The following is a 22,428-nucleotide window of genomic DNA, read 5'->3' as shown; positions in this document are numbered from 1 at the left end:
GAGACAAGAATAGGGTTCAGAGTCGAATGAGAAGTCCTTTAAACGCTTGTAGTGCTAAACAATAGCTTGTGGAAAGAGATGTCCCCTCATGATGATGCTGTCTGACTTCTGGAAGTGAGTCTAGCTTTGGTTCTCTCCGTTAAATTAGATTATGAATTAATTTAGCTTAAAAAATGATGTTAACCAAAATGACCAAATTGTGCATAGAATCTCCGTCGCACCACAAAACATCCTTTTCAAACCTATAATAAGTTTTGAGACGGTTGCTGGTGAATGGGAGGAGGCCGATGGAAAACCAATGCAGAGTATAAAGTCAGGACTTTGGAAAAATGAACCAGGACAGCTTCATTGGAGGTGGACCGATCCAAACTGCAGATTAACAGCAGACCTGGGTCACAATTTGCAAATATTCTCTGCGGTGGGTCGACTTTGGTCTACTTGAAAGTCCTGGTGGCATATGCAATAAGGATCTGTCTTTGCTTTGTTAAGGCAAAATGGGAAAAGGTCTGGCTCATGTTGCCTGCTGGTCTGATACTGGACAGTTGCCTTTTGGACCAACATTACAGAGCAGCTTTTTAAACTCCATTTGTATTGTCTGCACTATTGAATAAGGCTCCACTTCTTTAACACTGCTTACAGGGGAAACTTTCGCCTGGCACCACTTTGGCTTTGGCACAGTCAAACTCACCCACGGCACGTTTGATATTCTATTATTATTTATGCCAGGTCTGAATTAGCGAGCACTTAACTTGGAAGCTGACTAACCAAGGACATAATTAATTAAACACAATGAGGGACACGAGCATGAGCAGAGATGAATGAAAACCAAGGAGAAGACAAATTAAAAAACATCAAGTTAAATTAAAAAACAGAAGTAAAGAGGAGCATTCCCTTTAATCAGTACAAACAAGTACTGCAGAAACAAATCACATCTGCGCTGCTCGAGTATTTTTAAACACACTATTCCTTTCACTGGGTCCGGAGCTTAATATTGCTGCTGAATGTATATTTCTAAATTTAAGAGACACTCGACTCTTTTTGTTCCGCCTGGTCTCTCCTCGCTTTGGCATTTGCTTCTCTACTGTTGCTAGGGCGACACTCTAAACTTCACTGTATTTTTTTAATCCACAACGTATTGAGCTCATTACCACAGTTACAACTCGCCTACCGCCAGCACGGCCTGCCTCCAACTGACCCGCAACCGTTTACTGTCTCCTCCCGGACCAATCAAGTTTGGCAACCTTGTCTGTACCCCCCTCCCTGCTCCCAGCTTTCCCTCTCTCCTCTCATTTTCTTCATCTTTCTTTCTCTATTTCCTTCTCCAGACTTCGCTGTGTGTCGATAGAGCTGTCAGTCAGCCCCGGCCGGTTTTTTTTGTTTTTTTTTCTCCCCTCCATCTACTTTTCACCATTCCTCTTCTTCATAGCCCTTAACACCCCAACACCAACCCTCCACCCTTTGAGGCTCCAATCCCACAAGAAGTAGACACTCAACAGTCTATTTGCAGGTGCCAGACTCAGCTTTGTAGTGTACATATATCATTCAGCCCTCAAATACAGCAACATTACGTCGACCTTTAATCAAGACTTGGAACCGTCTGAGCTGTCGGGTTCACAAGCTCGCTTCCTACAAAGACCAAACTCGCCTGCGCAGCCAATATAAACGTCTATACAACCATTTCCTCCCTCCCCTCCTCCTTCCAGACGTCTTCCGCTACACCAACAGAAACTGCAAGCGTGCTGACCGACTTCATTTAACAGGATACAGACAAAAGGGACACGGGACAAAATAAAATAAAGATTATCAAAATTTGAGAGATCTGGCAAAGTTCAAAACTTAAGAATACAAAGGTTAAGAAGACAATCTTCCTGATTGTAAACTTATTGAAAGTAACTTAAAAGTTAATTGATGAATAAATAAGTGAATTATATAAAAAAAATACATACTTAAAGAAGGATGGAACATGTCAGGTTTAGTGATACAATTTTATGTTGTCTGTTTTATTTTTTAAATTTCACGTTTCACATTTCAACCTGTCCAAACTTCAGCCTCATCTCTGTGCAGCTGATTACAGTTTTGCAGATCAATTCTTTGGTCGACTTAAGTTATGAGAACAATGTGTGTGTCCTCATCATACTGTACTAGTGATTGTGTGCAGGACCATTGTGGAAAAAGCAAAACAAAAAACCTTGTTATGTGGCCTGTAGATTTACCTAAGCTCCGTCTGCCATAACCCCCAATGTTCAGCTCACGGAAACAGGAATAGTAGTCCCTCCTTATTCAAAGCAGTGTATTTCCATTGTAATGCATAGCCCTACACTATCACACTATAATCTGAGCTGGACTCTATTCTATTATAAAGAATTTACCGGGGACACATGGCACATTTTGGAGTTTTTATTCCAGACATGAAAAGTGAATTTTGTGCCAACCTCTCCAAAACTTAATGTTTTCCTTCAAGTGGTCTTCGGGAGTGTTTTGTGGGTGTTCAGAAAAAAAGTCCTCGGCCTTTTGCACACACACATGAAGGCAAACAGACAAAAACATACATGCACACACCCACACAGTTATACACAGTGGCTATTTCAGTGAGCTTTGGCAGCCGCAGGCCAGCTGGAAGCAACGTAAGCGTAAGGTGATACTCAACAATGCCACTAACTGGCCAGGTCTTTTGTGTGTACACCGGCTATAATGACATTAACATGGCCAAGGCCAGTACACACACTCACACACACACACACACACACACACACACACACACACACACACACACACACACACACACACACACACACACACACACACACACACACACACACACACACAAGGGAGTCCGGGTTCTGTTTCAGCTCTCAGAGAAATGTCTATGTCGTCTATGCCTGAAATGAATGCTGTGGGACAAAAATACACAAACAGAAAGCGAAATAAACACATACACACACGACACAGCGACGACTCTCTTTGAGTCAGATCAGCGCAGGCAATAAATAGCCCAATGTTCTCAAAGATACTGTTTACAGCAGTTGTCTCATTCCAAAGAATCTGAATACGCTGTGTTAGTACAACTAGAAGACCTGGGCACAGCTTTAAAGTTTCAAAGGGGAAGATGTGAGTAACAAATATATGCAATGAGCAGAAAACAACACCGAAATCCAAGGTAAAGAGAAAGCGCCGGTCTCGCTGCCTCCCGAGGTGGAACGGGTGAGTCACACTCACAGTATCCAGCAAGTTCCATCCATGAATTGTTTAAGACAGAGCAAAGCCTTTGAGAGCTTCAGAAAAAAAGAGACACACGTGCAAAAAAAAAAACCTTCTCCATCCCAAAAACAAATTTATGTATTTAAAGCTAAAAGAAAGAGTCTTTGAGCTGCTGTTGTTAGGGAACGAATAACAAACTGACAACAAACACCGAGGCCTGCTGTCATCTTCGAACCGGAAACAATTACTTTGAGACTTTCCAAATGAGCTTTTTATTAGGAGACATGGAGCTATAAACCAAATTACTGCATTGCTTTGGTTTTGTTCCTATAGTTGGAAAGTATAGAGCTTGAGAAGAGTGTCGGGCTCTCCCTGCAATACACTCACCTTAATCTGTGATCATTTCAGAATCCACTTTTTGTAAAAAAAGCTCTTTTAAGCACAAACTTGTTTGGAAACATTGCTCTGATTTTTTGCCGGACCTGCAGCAGACAAGTCACATTAAATTTTAATCAACAAATTATTAGTATAGGCAGTTGTATAATTTATATTTATGAGCTTCTCAGTATGACTTGTAAAAACATCAACTTGGGACTGAGGATAAGTGCAGCAGAGATATATATTTTCCCATATTTGTGGATGTTTTCCTCCTGAAGATGCAAACAAGTCCCAAAAAATTCAAAAACAGCCTATCCTTGGAGTGCACCAGTCATGACCTACTTGGGGTTGGTGGGTTCAAAGACTCCACCCCTAAAATATTCATGAGTTCCTCTCCTCCTCCGTCTCCTCAGCCTCGCAAGTAACGTGGGATCAATTGGGCAGGAAAGCCCGTCTAATCATGTTCCCCGTTTTACTGAAATTCTGATCCTTCGAATGTGTGATTGGCCGATCAGACTGATTGAAGATGTTTTGGAATATGGATTTCCCTCTGGATATAAGATCCTGGTACAAAGGCCCTGTCTCCTTCAGCCCAAGGGGGAGATGGGCTGGGGATGACGAGGTGAATGTGGAGGGGAGAGGTCCTTTCCCTAAGAAAGGCCCATTAATTGGACAAAAACCCTGAGGCCGGGATCCCCCCTTCCAGGACAAGAGAAGAGAGCCGGACTCTATTATACACGTGCACACACACGCAAACACACACACACACACACTCTGAAGCTAACACCATCTCCCCTCCGAAAAAACACCCACTCGGTCTCAGTGAAGGCAGACACACAAACATGCTCACACGCCAAAAACCATCACTTGTCATTGGCCCAGCTGCTCCCTCTTCAAAGCAGTTAGCTTCTGGGTGGCCACAGAGATGAGAGGAGAAAAGAGAAGTTTTCGAAAAAAGTGCAGCTCGAGCCAAACGACACCAAATCTCATCCATGAATATTCTTAAGATTTGTGTAGGAGCTGAGAAGAAACCTTGAGGAGCCAGCAAATGAAATACTGGACAAAATGTGACGCACGAAGGAGCAAGGAGATCTACGTACTGAGGTGTGTGTGTGTGTGTGTGTGTGTGTGTGTGTGTGTGTGTGTGTGTGTGTGTGTGTGTGTGTGTGTGTGTGTGTGTGTGTGTGTGTGTGTGTGTGTGTGTGTGATATTACATGGATCTTTATGCCATGTATGAATAAAAATGCTAACCCCCACCCTTCTCTCCTCACCACATTAGTCTGCATGCTCTGATGAAGTGTCCACATGTTTTACTGAAGGAGAAGTTGTGATACCACATTGTAAAAATACTTGTTTACTTGTTTACTAGTAAAGGCCATAATCAGTGCAATAATAAGTAGAGTGTAAGAGTGTACTTCCAAATAGTATAGTCTTTTTGAATGTTTAACCTAAGTGTTAAATTTGGCTGAAGTTGAATATAACTTATTTTTTGTTGTTGTATAACTGTTGAATTTTCTGCGTCGGAGATGTGTCTTACTTTAAAATAAATAAAAGCCCTGATGGAAGCCCTATCTCGGAAAGTATGACATTGACAGTTCTTAATCGTTATTAGAGATGCTAATATGTAAAATAGCATTTTGGAATTTTATCTCATAATGCAAAGATGGTTTACACTATAGCTCAAGCACATCACTAGTGGATGTACCTACTGCCCTGATTTCTGTGCACTGCTGTACTTTTTGTGTCACTATTTATTTATACGTCCTGTATAGTTCTATTTTATTCTATTCTATTTTTTTTCTATTACAAATTTCACAAAAATGGGCAAGAACAATAAACCTGTAGCTTTTCCCCTTGAGCTGCAAATTTTGCAACTCATCCTTTTCCAACAGTTAGAGGAAGACATTTACCATATAAAATGTGAAATAGATGGATTTTGTGAAGCAGCGCCCCAATTAAGTCGAGGTATAAAATCTCTTTTCCAAATGATGGGCTGTATTATTGTTGTTAAAAGTCTCACCAATCCCTCCTAATGTGGCAGATTACTCCTGGTTGGTTTGCCTTTTTCACAAATTTACAGATTAAAGTTTGTGAATTCTTGAGATACTTAAAAAGGATGAGGAAAACTGCATTGAAACTGTGTGATTCTTATAGATCTTATCAGTTTGTCCTCTTATGTTGTCACATGTGACCTGACTGTCTGTGCCACTAACCTTGTTGCCGTTGTTCAGGGTCATGCCGCTGAGGGCGGACAGTTTGGCCTCCAGACTCTGATGTCCTGCATGCTGCTGCTGCTGGTGGAGCTGCTCGCGCTGGATCTGCTCCCTCATGTTCCTCGCCTCTTGGATGGCCTTCATCACTGCGTCCTGGTCCCCAAACAGCGCTGTGGGGTTCAGGCTGGACAGGATGTCTTTGGTAGGGCAGGACGGGATAGGAGAGAGGGGAAACTGAGTGTCAGTTCGTCTGGCATGACAGTAAAGTCAGAATAAGTGGTTTTGTCAGGTTTGACTGACGATGGCCTGGCAGCAGAAGCAAAAACTTTTCAACTGTCATCGTATTCTGACTCAAATGTTGCGGAATTCTGATGGGTCATAACTTGTTTTTTCTGAGGAGCCCTGAACAAATTGGGAGATCTCGTATGTGACATAACCAAACTTTTCATGTCTTGGAAGGAAATTCTTCACAATGTATAGCCCCCTTTCCACTGAGCTTAAAACTTCTTTATGAATATATATGCAGTGTTGAAAACAGGTATCAGAATATTGTTCCTAAGATTTTACACTGTAAGGCACAATGATAAAATAGTTTGGTATTTGAATTATGTTTTCATTCTCCAGCATCTTTTTATTTTATTTATCAGCATCAATAAACCAGTTTTTTTTTTGTTTAAACCCAGTTGTGTGCTTGTCTGTGATTTTGTGACCCTTAATATATGTTACACAATCTTTAAAAACCAAAAAACACATCATAGTTATGCACATTTCCTGTTATAATTTAAATTTTAACATCTAAAAGAAATTGATGAAAATATCTTGTCAGACACAAATGTTGCTAAAGTTGTTTTCCAGTAAACATGACAGAATCTCCTCCCTTTGTTTAATTGTTTCGCACTTGTTTTTTAAGCTGGTGCACATTTGAAGAAGAAAAAAAAGAGAAGAAATAAAAGGATGCAAAGTTTCCGTTGCCCTCCTCGTTTAATTAGCACACAAGTAGGAAGCACTGCATGCTTGGGTGGCCGTTAAAATGGGCAAAAAATAACTTTGCAGGGAACACAAGCGACGCGTCCTCAAAGCCACTCCAGAGGAGCTGGTGAAATTGTTTTCTGGAGGGATATAATGAGAGGGTTTAGATTGGCCTTAATAACAGATAGCAGAGGTAGGGGCATAAAAGGTCTAGCGCAGGCAGACAATGATGTGAGGAAGCTCTTAAAAAACCAAATAACGTGTGCTGGGTTTCACTGCTTCCGCTGCTGGGGTTTTCATTGGGGCTAAATACAGGGCTTTGGACTCCTGTAAAACGCAAACACACACACACACACACAAACACTCACACACAGGTCTGCCCATGAAGCTGAGGTGTCTGCAGCCTATCAGCCGCATGCAGCGCTGCTTGGTTTGTCTGTGTGTGGCGGGGAGGAGGGAGGTGTTTGGGTGGCTGATGGTTTTGTTTTTCCGGTTGAGGGGGAAGATCACGTTTTACACTGGAGCGAGGACGTACTTACTCCGAATGTACAGTACAGATGCGAAACAATACGCTGATGTAGGAAAGAGTAGGAGTGTGTGTTTGTGTGTGAGACATTATGTATGTGTCCAGTGTTTCCCCAAAGATTTATGTCTTGGCTGGCAAAGCATCGTCAACGCCCTGTGATTCTTATTGAACAAGTCAGTGAAGCCTGTGCTGTTGTACTTCCTCTTGCCCATGCTGTCCACCCTATTGGTAAAGGAATCACTGGTGTTAAAGTGCACATACGTGGATGTTACTTACCAAGAGAGTTCCTGCCCATGATGGGGGTAGGACTGGGGATGCGGCCCTTGCCCATGCCTGTGGGGCTGTTCTTGTTTCCACAGAACAGACCTTGTGTTGGGGACGTTGAGGAGCGAAGACCCTCAGCTGTCTTAGGTCTGGCTGAGAGGTTCAATGGCTGCGTGGATCCTTCCTCCTATTAGTGGAACAGATGCAACAGTCTTTAATATCTAAGTGGAAAGCTCTTTTTCCACTGGTCAAAAAACCAATCAACACCCACAAACATCCGGCTTTTGTCTGCAATGGGAACTGATACAATTGTCATTCAGTCTCTGGTTTAATGATTCTGCAGTAGACACTGTTTTTTATTAGTTCCGGCTCTGATCGGTAAAGTGATGAAAATTTGAACATGACTCACCAGGGGAAAAAACTCCTTTAATGGCAATGGGAAAGGAGTCAATCGCCCTTTTTTAGCGGGTTAACCCCCCCCCCCCAAGAAAGAGGTAGTGAAATAAGCCTTTTCAATCACTCAATGCATTTTTCGGGTCTGGCATTAATTACGTTGCGATGTTTACGATTCAGAGTCACTCGGAACTATACCCTGTGGATTTGGCCACTGGTGGCGTTATGGTTTCAAGAGTCGTACATACATGAGCGTTGTATCCGTCTGTGAATGATACACAGTCGTATAAAGAGTTTCATGCTCCTCCAGCGACTGTCATGCAGTGATAGTGACGTGCCAAGAAATGTAGCGTTGCAGCAACAACTGTGACTACTTTCTTGAAAGGTTTTCATCGTATCCGTTGTGATGCAGATATTGTGTATAAAGTTATATTTTCACAACACTATGTGTCTGCTGTGAAAATGTGTTACAAGTGCAATTTGAACTGACTGGATTCAAGTTGACCACAACCCCTGGATTTAATTATTGTCCAAAATATGAAGAGCTGTCAGTACTTTAGTGATCAGTCATCCCTATCGGGTTTCTGCCCTTCGACAAATGAATTACACAGCTTTACTTCTGTGAACTTGACAGGAGAAAAAAAAACCTGTAACCTACCTTCTCCTCTTAACAATGGCACCTTTGTTTCTGCGAGACCTCTACAGTATTTCTAATCAAAGGTTCATGACTACACTGATTCATGTAAGGAAACCTTGAAAAGAAGTTTACTCCTGCACATCAACACAGCCTGTCTGGGGCTCCTCCGCTGACAGCAAACGCTCACTGAACGTGGAGCTGGTTTGTGCTGAGGGAGGTGTTGAGGAGTTCAGGACGGGCTTGGTAGAAGGAGGGAAGAGGGCTTAGGCTGCGGGTGGCATGCAGAATTGGGGGTGGGGGGGGGCTAACCATATGTGTGTGGGGGTAGATTGGAGGGCACAGCACTACTGTTTGAGTGTGGTGAGCTCTGACGCCGGTCTATTGTGACGCCGGTTGCAGCTGTGCCCCATGCACACATATGGCTTCCATTACTGCCTCATCGTCGAGCAAAGGCGAGGCGTGTGCTCTCAGTGAGGGGATCTGGGCTCCTGCCAAACAGCAGCCAGCGCCAGTGTCAGTTTGTGTATTTGCATGTGTGTGTGTGTGTGTATCAGTGTGTGACTTTTAAATAAGCAGTTCTTTAATGAACGGTGAGGAGTGCAGGGCCGTGAACAGATTGATGTTTCAAAGACAAAATTTCCAACCTCTCGATTTTACATTTTTACATTGTGGTCAGAGTTTCTCCATGTGCTGTTATCTTAAATCTCATCAGAACATAAACCCATCACCTGAAATGCAAAACTGTGTCCACCTTGCTTTTGCATATCCTCCATACATATGTCAATCACATACTTTGGCTGTTTACAGGGATCTACCTGAACAGGTTTACATGCTGTCAATATGCACTGTATATAAAGTGCATATAAACACAGCTGTAACCATGGTTACGATGGCGTCAGTTCAATCTACCTGTCACGCGGGTAGGTTAAGTGGTGTTAACTTGGTGCTATTGACACTTGATGAAAAAAAGTCAGGAATGTAAACAAGGTTTCTTTGGGAGAGAAGGACACACTATGGTGCCAACTTAACCATTGTAACTTATTACAGAAATACCTGTGACACACTAAAGGAAAGGGGAAACCCTGAAAAGCATAACTTGGACACTTTAAACAATTCTGTTACTACACATGAACCATTCTTCAAAATCATTTACAATAATGGGCTTACCTTAATCTGAGTGATGGGACTGGACGCTCGCCTCTCACTCTTCAGTGCAGAGGGGGAGAGGGGACCGGAGGAGTTGGGAGCTTGTGGGAGGGGAGTCATCTTGGCTCCTTGTGAGATCTGCATGCTTGCCAGCTGGGCTGCATACAGCTGCTGCAAAAAGGGAAGAAACCAGCAAAACCGACAGGCTATTAAGATTGCTCGCCAGCAGCTAGTCAGTGGCTTTCCTCTTTCATTCTCTCTCCTCTCTTCTTCTATGGGTGTGTGTCTGAGCCAAACACACAGAAAACTCCTATGGAAACAGATCTGCGTGCTCACATACACACACCTCGATCTGAATTTGACAGGATTGTCCCACACAAATGGAAGATTTGTTTGAGGGGGCGAGTATTTATCAGAGTGGCATTCCAGCAAAACATTTTCATTTTAAATGATCTACAATCCATCTCTGACAGTTATTCTTTCAACAGATGCTGGGAGCAGCTTGTACATCCATTTACATCTAAGAAATAAATCCAGATAATAGCTAAAGAAGCTCCTGAATACTTACTTGTATCTTATTTAAGTTTAATGCTCACTATTGACAAAATCTATGACTCAGGTCTGCAGAAATATGTGTGAACAATGAGTGATGAAATAAGAATTACAAACAATACCTGGCTGAGTATCACTAACAATAAACAACTGGTTTGCTTGATTTTTCAAATAAAAATGTGAGCCACAAAGGAAAAAGCCACACTGATCTTTATTGTTATCCTGGCAATTTTTTTAAGTTTGGCTTTTGAGCAAAGCAGTAATTTTAAATGGTAAAAGCCGAATCAAATCAAATTTAGACTGCAAACAATGCTTGTGTTTCAAAATACAAAAGAATAATCTTGACACAAATGCTTTGTCCTATTAACAACTTAGACAATGGAGTTTCTTCTTTATTCAAAACAAAGACAATATGTGCAACCATTTTAAGTGATAGTCAAATTACAGTTATATCTTGGGCACGTGAGTCAGTTGAAACACTTGAAAAGAGCATAGAAGTAATAAAAAACCTAAATTAAATGACATGGAAAGTATAAGCCAACAGCCATCAGGGTTGAGACGAGAACATTAAATGTAGCAAAAAAACTGTAGGCCTACCGATTTTCCATCCAAGGTACTTAACAAAAATCAAAGAGTCAAATACTCGGCCCACAGTCCAGGGTCTTCTAAATCAAAGCTAGCTGGCCAGACAAACCGCTGCCTGAAACCACTGTCAACCCCTGTCTAAATGCATTGGAGTGTGAGTACTGGAGAATCAAAGAGCCTGTCCTCAGGAAAACCACCCAGACGTGGCTGGCCTTCGCTTCAGACTCCCTCCTCTTTTCTGCTTTCCTACTTTCCTAGCATTTTTCATTCTCTCACCTCATCTATACTCTCTCCCTCCTTCTACATTTCTGTCTTTCTTTTGTCCTCTCCTCTTTTGATCTCCCCCTGACTCTCTTCCTCTTTCTCCCGTGCCTCAGTTCTGTTCCAAAATCATTCTTCACATCTTCTCCCCCATCTCCGTTTCCATCTCTGGTTCTTTCTGTCTCTGTTTTTACTCTCTCTGGCCCCTCCGCCTAAAAGGCCCCCAGTGTTGTGAGATCTGATTTCCCTGTAGTCAAAACTGCAAGGCCTCCTGGGACTGGAGATCCAACAGCAAAGAGAGTGCAACAGAGAAAACGAAAGCGAGGGATGGGGAGTGCTGCGCTGCAGACACACAAGACCACCGTCACTTCACCGCCGAAGCACCAGGCTCAGCGGTCGGGGCCGGAGAAATTGGCTGGCCCTCTTTCCACTTCTCTCGGAGCGATATTAAACACAAACAGAAGGGGCCTCGCCGTTGAAACAAAGCCCTGATGTCACGCCGCTTATTTTCCTTGGAAGGCAGGAGGAGCGCCCGGGCCAACCCCTGGCGATATGAGATCCCTGTAAGAATGTGCCTTGAATGGCTGGTGGTGAGGCCTCTCGCGTCAATCAAGCCGACCGCAGAGTTACTTCTGGTGATGCCTGATATTCTTACGGCTCTAAGGGGAGCAGGAGCTGGGGCAAACACATGGGTCTTTGAGGTAAAACACACGGTTAAGATCTCACACCCGCACACACACACACAAACAGCTATTGTGCTGTGAGCAGCGATTCTGCCAGCAATTCCAATAGGAAAAAGGAACTGTTGAACAAACAAAAGGTTGAGAATAAGAGCTCTTGCCTATTTTTTTTATCTGTTTCTTGGAGACACCCGGAGATTGATTGGTGACTGGGGAGGCCAATCTGCAGCGTAAACAATCACAACTACAGCTCTCGCCATTCAGTCAAACCCCAAGGGAAGACAATGCCGCAATTTCCTAAATTACAAATTGACAAAGAGGGTCTTGAACTGTGCCTCAGCTGTCTGGATTATCTGACTGGCCTCTGGATGTTAGTGCTAATTTGACTAAAATCCAAATGATTAGTCCATCATTTTTCATCCTCCTCATTGCCAGCAGTTTTCTGTTAAATAGCCTTGGCCCACTTTAGCGTAATCTTTAAGAAAGCAAAGAGAAGGTGATGTTGTTGTGGTAGGGGTGTGGGCAGCACCTCCTCTGTGCCTGTCCCATTAAGACTGAGTGGAGAGAATCCCTTCAGCTGGCCTCTATTAGTGTTGAGCTGCCATCGATCTCAGGCACAAAACAAATGAGGTTTTGTCTTTTTCAGCAGGTTTGCAGGGGGAGGAGGACGAGGAAGTGGGTGAAATAGATCGACTGCCCCTGAGCACAGGAGGAGGATGGAGAGTAAATGTCGCTCAGGGAGGGGCGGCTGCGTCCAAGACGGTGAAAAAGACACAGAGAGAGGCAGGCTGCATAAAAGTCATCTCACTTACAGTTTTCTGACGTGGAGCAAATCCTTCATTTTTCAATTTAAAAAAATCTGATTGCGGCTAAATAAATGTCCTCTTTCTTGTGAAGGATAATGAAGTCCTGACAATGAGGGCAGAAACCCCGACTCTGGGGCACAAAGATTTGCTGCTCACCTTTGTCTCCGGGCCTTGAACACAGAAAAAGAAATAGGCTGATCATAGTAACAGACAGCGAACGATGTCTTATGATTTCAACAAGAATGTCTGCTAAGCAACTGTATTTCCCTCGCATTAGCCGCGCACAAAGGGGGCCTTTCTTCAGCAGGAATCCACTGTTTGTGAAAGGGTCTACACCGAGGCTCTGGAAACAATTGGCCTGATCAAGTTCCCACGCCGATAGCACGACATTTGTTCAAAATCGTAGGGTCGGGTCACGATGGGTCCTCCACAATGGGGCAGCTTTTGCAGTTATTTTTTTCTATAAGATTTATTTTCTTCAATTAATTTAGGGCATGAAAACAAAACGAAAGATCAATTCTTAAATTTACTAATCCCAACCCTTTTGTGAAGATCCAGTAATTTCGAGTAACGCAGGCTCATTTTCGCTGCTTGAGAATATACGCTCTCTCTCTATATGCCAGTTTATGCCTGCGTTGACCAGAAGTGCCAGCCAGCTGTCTAACAGAGTCCTACAGGGTTTAGCTTTAAAACATCTGGAGCAGTCTGGCCACAGCATCTGTCCACCCTGTACTGAGCAGAGGTCTGGCAATAAAAAGTTCGATATCAGCTGGAGTGTACTTAACAACAGTGTGTAGCAGAGGAGACAGCTAATGTAGAACTAACACGGTGTAATTGTGAATTTACAATGCTTTTTTATAGACGCGCAGTCTATCACACACTGCAGTTAAGGCCATTGTGAAGTGAAGTGCATTACTGAGACTAATAAGTAAAAGTCACTTTGAAACAGACAGCATCTCAGTCTGTGCACTGGACTGCTTGACTAAGACATTACAGAGGACTTTACAGTGCCTTGTTTAAATCCTAATTGACTCACCAAGAGACGTAGTCATTTGCTACATGACAGAAAAAAACAAGTCAATTGATTACAAATAAGGATTAATTACTAATGAATCAAATACCTATATTCATGTTAAACTCACCCCATAATGCACTTTCCATTGTCTTCTGTAGGTATTTAATGAGTTCACCAGTGCCTTTGGCTGTCACACATCTCCAACGTAACAAACAGCTCAGGTTCAAAGTGTCACAGTCGAAGGCAAAGGCCAGAGACAGATTTCATGCAAGATAAAGAAGTGATGAGTAAAGATACAAGAAGTAAAATCAAGTATGTTAGTGAGGCTCCGGGTAATATATATGCATATATATATATATATACAGTATATATATAATATATATATATATACAGTATATATATATCCACTAACAATCATTGTTAGAAAACAGGTTTTCAATGCTGTCAATTGTCCCTCACCTCCCAAAGGCAGAGCCCATAGAGAAAGCAGAGCCAGAGCTGAGAAAGAGAGAGGAAGTCCACTGTGGCACTATAGCGTAACCGCTTTGGCTACATGCAGGCCAAAGGGCTTTAAGATAGTGCAGAGTGTAGAACAAGAAATGAATGTTTCTGTTCTCGTCAGATTTGTTATATTGGTTTTATCAGTTCATCATTAGTTCAGAGTTGAGGAGAAAAAGAGGCACACTTGCCTAAGCTGTCATTGATGGATCACATTATACAGACTGTACATTTACGGTATGATAATCAATTGAAGCAATATGCTCCAGCGTTTAAAATATATTTTTGTCATTTAGCAATTCCATCCATTATCTATACCCCTTATCCTTGGAGGATCATGGGGGGAGCTGAGGCCAGGTTGGTGCAGGGATTTTCACCTCATAGCAAGAAGGTTCACTGTTCGAACCCCGGTACGGGGTCTTTCTGTGTGGAGTTTGCATTTTCTCCCCATATTTGCATTGATTTTCTCTGGGTGCACTGGCTTCCTCCCACAGTCCAAAGACATGTCGATTGGAGTTTGGGGTTAATTGGAGTCTCTAAATTGACCGTAGGTGTGAATATGTATGGTTATTTGTTTCTGTTTGTTGGCCCTACTGGTAACCTCTCCACGGTGTACCCCTCCTCATGCCCAATGTCAGCAGAATTTGGCGCCAGCTCCCCCACGAGCCTCAAAGTATAAGCAAATGGTTCAATTATCAACACATTTCCTGGAGGAAAACCTGTATCTGTCAGGTTCGTCCATATACTAACAAGCAGCTTGCAAAGAGATGCAGTTAGTAAGAGAGTGGTTAGGGTGACATGTTGATTCACTCCAAGCTGTTGGACTGGATATCAGAACACTATGTAGGGGTTTTAACTGTATCTGTGCAATTTAAATTCTGTTTCTTGCAATACTACAAGCGCAACTACACCGTATAAGATGCATGCACAACACAAGTACATAAATCCCATCATGATTGCGTCTGACAAAGATTCCTCAGATGATCGTCCTTTCTTCTCTCCTAAACACTTCCCCACACTCTCTGTCTCCCTCCGTTCCCCATGTCTCGTGCTCCATTCCAGCCGACGCCGCGACGAGGAGCTTCCTCTTTCATTCAGGTTTCTCTCTGCCTCTCATTATTCCACGTCTCAGGCAGTGTTTAGATGTGAATGAGTTTGCATCTCCGACATTATTCATCCTCTTACCTCTCACTCACCGTACGGCTCTTTTGATAATTTCAAAGCCTGGAGTGGAGATAGGCAGCGCCAAGACGCCGATCCCCTCGGCGCAGCACGGCGCCTTGCTAAGTCAATAGCGGCTAATGAGGGCATCAATAAGCGAAAACCACAATACGAAGTGAATAAAGTGAGATAAGGATTCTCATAACATCCAAAAGCCATGCTATGGTAACGGCTGACATGATGAGGCAACATTGTTTGCAAGTGAAAAAGCTTTTGAGGGCTTTTGTTCTTTCCTCTAATAGTAGGTACAGCGGGAGGTGTGACGGGCTCCTGTTGTGAAATTCCAAACCGCCTCCACCGAGCGAAGATTTCATTTTTCTTTTCTTTTATTTGGTTTTGCTTCTTTTTCTTTGCAAATATGCTCAATGATAACCATTATGGATAAGTGATATTCTCAAACCACAGGTGTCAAGCAGCAATAAACTATTTGATGAATTGGTGGGGCCAGGTGTTGTGCTGGTGGGGCGGAATTCCTCCGTGATTCATCACGAGAGCTTTTGTTTAACACAGCTGACAGGCAGCAGACAAGGGGGCTAGCATGTTAGCGTCGGCCTGTACGGCTTCATCTTTAACCAACGTCTCATGCTGTTTTATTGGGAAAAGTTAACTCCATTAAATTTCATTAAGAAGAAAGCCTGTGATCTGAGCTTGTTAATGCATGCTGGGGCTCCTCCAGCTTCCATATGTATTTCCCATCCATTTAACAGAGGTGTTTTGAGGAATTTACGAACCCCTTACTGCAACACGGAGCAGCTGACAATATTCCTTGGTTATAATATTAATAATGATGATAATAAAACTTCATTTCAATAGCGTCTTTCAAAACCAGAGTTTCAAGGTGCTTCACAAAACAAAATATGAATACAAAAGTGCAGAAGTAGCAAATCATAGAAAAGCCAGATAACACTGAGCAACACAATAAAACAAAATAGATTAAAAAAGGAACTAGAATAAAATAATAAAAGAACAAGATTAAAAAAACGATTAAATAAAAAAATATTTTAAAAACTATTAAATTGAATTAAAAACTATTAGAATACGAGTCTACACAGGTACGTTTTTCACTGCTTTTTCAACTGAGGCACAAAGAAGCACAAAAGGGAGGAACTTAACAATGACAAAGTAGGATTTTTGTTGTTTTGCTCATTGTCACTGAGTATCTGCACCTTCAAGCGGTCACCTGTCAATCAAACATATCCCTCTTCCTTGTTGGAGTTATCCCTGTGACACTAGCTTATTTAACTGTGCCGTCAAGATGTCTAACACTCCTTGTGAATAATACTTTTAATTGCAACTGAGTTTTTTTTACAAGGTAACATCCACCAGACATGCCTCATAACAGCCTTGTGCTCTAGATCTACGCCTACTCACATCCTCTACCATTACTCACAATAACTCCTCAATTCATGTGTCATTACTGCTCCCTTCATCTCTAGCAGACATTTTCTTATGTACAAATACTAATCAATGTTGTAAACACTGTTACTTTGCTTGGGGTCTCAGTTTCACGCGGCATCTATTGCACTTCTGTCCGTCCTGGGAGAGGGATCCTCACATGTGACTCTCTATGACGTTTCTACATTTCCCCCCACTTGTTAATAGGGGTTTTTGGTAGTTTTTGGTAGGGTGTCGCACCTTGTTAAGCCCTATGAGACAAATTTGGATTTGTGAATATGGGCTTTACTAATAAAATTTGATGATGATCTCACAGGCAAAACATAAAAGGTTTCATGCACCAGGTTTACGTAAACTTGTTCTTGGAGGTAGTTTTATTTTATGAAAATGTTGCAGGTTTTTTCCCACTTGAACTCAGTCCTTATCTCGACTGTCCTTTCTGTTTATCTTCCCACTTCTGCACAATTGTCTTGGGCTCTTGCGCGCTGGTTACACCCTCAGGATTAGAGGCATATGTACTCTGTCAGTGTACAAACCCTCACCCTTAATGCTTTGTCTTTGTTCTCACTGCTGTTCTGAAACTCCATTTCTGCTGCAGCTGTTTGTTTGGTTGTGAAACCCTCACTCGAGTCATCATGGTAGATATTGAAGAGGCACTTCTTTAGTTTGCTTTGCTGACCTTTACTCTCACACAGTGTGGCCACAGCACAACAGCATAAAGTGGAGGAAAAAAACATTTTGGCTCGGCTGGGAGTTTTGTCTTTGACGAAAAAGGCAAGTTGCGGCTTTGGTCGTGTCTAAATGTGAGAATAAATAATAGTAACTTACACAAGATGAGAAGTGAATCAAAGTGAAATTGATGCATACAGTATATCCAACCCTAACAGACAGATGTCATGAACTTCTAGCCCTTACTTTGTACCACTTCATCGTATCCAATTACATTTAAAGAGTCAGTTCACCACACTTGATTCCTCTATCTATCGAGGGAGAGAAGTTTGTGTTTTTCAGCCACTTTGGTGATTTCGATAAACTTTCATGAGACCAGCTGTTTCATTCTTACCTGTAGTTGTAACGGGCTCAGTCCAGATGCCGCTGCAGCTGCCATTGTCGATGGAATGAACTGCATGGGGTAATTATCACCTGCTGAGCAACGACAACAACACATACTGTAAAGAGAGGTGGCGGCAGATTAGTGCACAAGAACTAACCTGCTTCTTAGTTTCTACCAGCGCCTGTCCGTCTGCTGTCTGTCTGTCTCCCTCTGTCTCTGTCTTACTCACTCTTTGTTTCCTTCCTTGTTCCTCTCATGTTTTTATTCATGTCAAATGAAACACTGAGGGTCACAAGTGTTTTATTCAAAGGTTAGTAACGCTCATTGTCGGTCCATGTGGGTGCTTGAGGCCAGGACGAGCGGAGTTCAAATGCAGAGCTCCCTCATTGGGATGCACTCATATATTCATAGACCAGTACTGTGTATCACCCCTACTGTTTGTCCCTAAAAGGCTTTCCATGTCCGAGCCTTTGTTGAAAACAGGCTAAAGTCAGACCAAGGAGCGTGCACAATAATGGCTTTTTAATCCTCTCCTTCGTTTTTTCCTCGCACCCTCGTGGGAGTGTATGCTCACGCAGCAGGAATAAACATGGATTATTCTGTATGAAGTATGGAGGGTCAGTGTGGTGCAATACCAGGCGTGCACCTGGAGGAATGCATGGAAGACAGGAATGTGTGAGGGCCGACGAGAGAGGAGGAAAGCAGGTGGCGCAGAAGATCCTTGTGGATTTCTGAAACAAGCAACATTCATGCTATTCTTTGCGCTTTGTTTGTGGTTCTAGGAAAGTTTATGATTGGACTGTCTGCATCGCACTTATGTGTGCATTGTTAGGGAGGTGTAGCAGGAGAGCGTGCTGGAGAGAGTGTGTGTGTGTCTGTGAGAAAGTGTGACATTCCATGTTGCAGATGTGTTGTGCAACAGACATGTTTTCATCACGCCATAAAATAGACATTCCAGCCCGAGCTGTGTCCAATGTATTGTTGCTGACTTGAACAAGCAGAGCTTATAAATCTCTCCGCTCATTTCCAGAACATTCCTCACCTGACACACCTCATTAACATAGACTGGGATTGCAGTGTTTTTGTGCATGTGTGTGTGTCTAAGGGGGAGACATAGAAAGAGTGTGTGTGTGTGTGTGTGTGTGTGTGTGTGTACCTGGCTTGTAGGACATGCCCTGTGGGAAGAGGAAGCCTTGCTGTGCAGCAGCGGCAGCAGCCAAGGACCGCTGGTCATGAGGAAACACTGGGATCATCAGCGGAGGCATGTGACCCTGGACCTGAGAGAGAAGGGGGGGGGCATGTTTGCAGTCTTAATTTATAGCATTTGATTAAAAATTGTAAAATGTAAATGAACACTCAGCCCCCTGTAAAATACACACAGAAACAACATAAAAACAATATTAACAGAGCAAAGATGAAAAAGAAAGATGGATCCCCTTAAATACATGTGAAAAAAAAGCAAGGCTGGGGGGGGATGAAATTAAGGACCATTGTTGAAGAGATAACAGAAATGACAGAAGATGAAAAGAGAACAACAGACTTTAACGGAAGTCAAAAAAGTGGAAAGGAGATGGAGAGAAAAGAGAAGAAAAAAAAGAAAATGTTCATTGAAAATTTGTAAATGAATAGAAAGTATACAGAGGAAGTAAAGTGAGAAGGAAGAATGAAACAAAGAAAAGGATGAATGTAAGAAATATGGCACGAAAATAAATGAGAGAGCATGAAGACAGAAACAGAGAAAAATACTAAAGAATATACACACACACACATACACACACACACACACACACACACACACACACACATAGATGAGTCTAAGAATGAAATAATCAGCGGGGTTGAAGAGACAAAGTTAAACAACAAATGAAGACATGGATTCTTGAGAGACAAGTGAAGAAATGTGAAGCAAAAAGCCTTTAAAACAACACAGAGGCTAACAGCTGCCTTTCATGTCGGCTTGAAAGACTCATAAAAACTGTGGGTTCGACTGAGTTAAGGCGCTGTGGGCTCCAACTGAAGAGAGCATATCAAAGATGAGCCTGCGGGAGTCTGTTAACGCTGCCTGTCTTAACCGCCGGACTGCCTCACTCTCTTCCCTTCCATCCCTCCCTTTATCTCATCCTCTTCTCTTTTTAGTTTTTTTCCGTGCTGTAAAATTGTTTGTCTCGTACGTCTCCCTTTCTTGTCCTTTGCTCTGTCTCTATCTCTCGTGTGCGCTCTGCTTGTTTTGTTCTCTCCCTCTGACTTGTTAAATTCCTGTTAGTTTGGCAGATATCTCGGATTTTTCAAGAATGTTGAAGGAATTAAAAATTCAATTTGTTCAAATTAGGTGCTTTTGTGCTGAAGAAAGGACACACCGTCAGCTGACAAAACTTTCACATTTCAAATCAGTTATGTAGAAAAATGCATCACAAATGTGTTCAACCACAGCTGTCTATCACTTTCTCTCATACTGGAATATGTTCATGTTTTTATTCGCCTCCTGTTTTCCTCCTTTCTCATCTAGTGATCTTTCCATTTCATTTTATTAATATAAATTTGTTTTACTTTACTCTAGAATGTCTCACTGTTTCCTCTTGTGTCCTCTAGTCAAATTTGTACTCTCCTTTCTCTTTTCATTCATGTCTAATTCCTCCTCTTCTCTTTTAATCCTTTATTCCTACTCTCTATCTCGGATTTCATCCTTTCTACCTCGTGTCCCTCTTTGAGATGAACTCTCGGCGACACCTCCTTCCGTCTCTTTCTTTTTCCTTCTTCCGCTCAATGCTGTCCACCTCCATTCATCTCCTTTACTACCAATTCATTAACCACACGCCCCCCTCCCACTGTCCTCCTGGGACAGTTCATCATTAGTGGCCAAATTTACGCGATCAGCATGTTGTTGTGTGGTTACAGTATTTCACTGCATTTGTACTGCATGGGTTACGTTGCTGAGTTAGTTAAATAAGATGACCGCCCTCATGGGATGTTTATGGTGTGTGTGTTGGTGTGTGTGTGTGTGTGTGTGTGTGTGTGTGTGTGTGTGTGTGTGTGTGTGTGTGTGTGTGTGTGTGTGTGTGTGTGTGTTGAGAGAGAGAGGCAGTGTCAAAAGATTTGTAGTAGAGGTTCAAAGAGCATAACTAAATAGAACAAGAGAGAGATGAACAGGGCCGTCCTTGACTTGTGTGTGTTTACTAAAATAATTAGTCGATCAACAAGAACAACAGAAAATTAATAAGCAGCAGTTTTGCTAAACATTACAAAAAGCCTTAGCGAATTCCAACTTCTCAAATTTCATGATTTATGTTTTGTCATTGAATTTCAGTTTACAATGAAAATGGTAATATGTCATTTTTTTAATATTTATAAGATCTTTAGTAAAAATGTATTGATGTATCAACTGAAATGCTATGCATCCTACTTACAATATTTTATTGCAAATTTTGAAATTCCTCCTTATATATATTTTATTCATAGAGCATCCTCTGTACCTTTATTTCAAAAAGCCAAATATACTGTGCATGTTGAGACTTTAAATGATTTGCAAATGCACATGTAATGCCAAGACTTCTTCTTTTTTTATGCACTACTGTAAATAGAATTATGCAGACTGTTAAACATAAATCATGCAACTACAAACTCCTCTATTTGTCTTCATGTTCTGTCCAGTGAGAGTAAATTCAATTTTTACTTTGCAGGTTTTATTTTTGAAATCAAATGATTTGACTCTGAAACTAGATTGTGCTTAAAGAAAAATCCCTTAAAAGAAAAGAGCAATATGTGTATCTGTAGTCTTGTCCTGTACGTCTATCTTCATGAGGACCAGTCAGAGTTTCTGACTGTAAAAGGCAAGATGCTTTGGTCGGTCTTCATTCCATCAAAGAGCTGTTTTAGGCTTATGACTTGGTTTTAAGGTCAAAGTCAATATGAGATTGTGTGTGTGTGTGTGTGTGTGTGTGTGTGTGTGTGTGTGTGTGTGTGTGTGTGTGTGTGTGTTGTGCTGATGTCTCTGCCACAATGTTTCAAACATCTGTATTATCCACAGTTTATTTTCTTGGTAAGTGTGCAGCTACACGGGTTCATCACCTGACCAGCTATTCAGACAATATTGTTTAAGTCATACTCCCAAAAAGCCAGATAGCCCTGGAGGGCCTCATCTCGCTCACACACACACACAGACACAAACTGGAAGTTCAGGGTACTTTCGGGGCATTCCCCAAACACACACACACACACACACACACACACACACACACACACACACACACACACACACACACACACACACACACACACACACACACACACACACACACAGACGTCTTGTGACATGCAGAAAAGAGAATGAAGAGAGAAGAAAAACGAGTCTGTGTGTCCGAATGACAAAAAAAAGAAGAAGAAGAGAGAAGTGGGGTGTGTAAAGGGGGTGTTATAGAGTGGGACAAAATGCTCCCATTCATTGTATTCCTCTGGGAACACTGGGACTGACTGGGGCTGCTTCACTAGCACAAACACACAAAGATCTCCTTTTACCAACGGGAGGGGGGATGGTGGATGAATGGACTGGTGAAGGTGGTGCTGCAGGGGCCCCCGCTCTGCACAGCCCCTAAGAAAACACAAGTCCCCCTTCCTCCAACTGCCCACCAGACACAGCGATG

At 42.3% G+C, this 22,428-nt stretch overlaps 1 protein-coding gene across 12 annotated transcripts in view; it reads right to left on the bottom strand.

Moving 5' to 3' along the window:
• LOC118109277 (transcription factor SOX-6) overlaps positions 1–22,428 on the bottom strand; it is a 105,735-nt gene that overhangs the window by 10,173 nt on the left and 73,134 nt on the right. For 10 of the 12 annotated variants that reach the window (XM_035156271.2, XM_035156272.2, XM_035156265.2 and 7 more), the window contains 5 exons: positions 18,948–19,068; positions 17,801–17,883; positions 9,746–9,895; positions 7,561–7,735; positions 5,790–5,986 (listed from right to left, as the gene is read on the bottom strand). In XM_035156271.2, coding sequence (XP_035012162.1) covers positions 5,790–5,986; positions 7,561–7,735; positions 9,746–9,895; positions 17,801–17,883; positions 18,948–19,068 — 726 coding nt within the window. The remainder of the gene's footprint in view (positions 1–5,789; positions 5,987–7,560; positions 7,736–9,745; positions 9,896–17,800; positions 17,884–18,947; positions 19,069–22,428) is intronic. The other 2 variants (XM_035156267.2, XM_035156276.2) reach the window with 1 other exon arrangement.

This window comes from Hippoglossus stenolepis, chromosome 5 (genome assembly GCF_022539355.2).
Source record: "Hippoglossus stenolepis isolate QCI-W04-F060 chromosome 5, HSTE1.2, whole genome shotgun sequence".
Taxonomy (NCBI): Eukaryota; Metazoa; Chordata; class Actinopteri; order Pleuronectiformes; family Pleuronectidae; genus Hippoglossus; species Hippoglossus stenolepis.
This window is presented reverse-complemented; position numbering and strand designations above follow the sequence as displayed.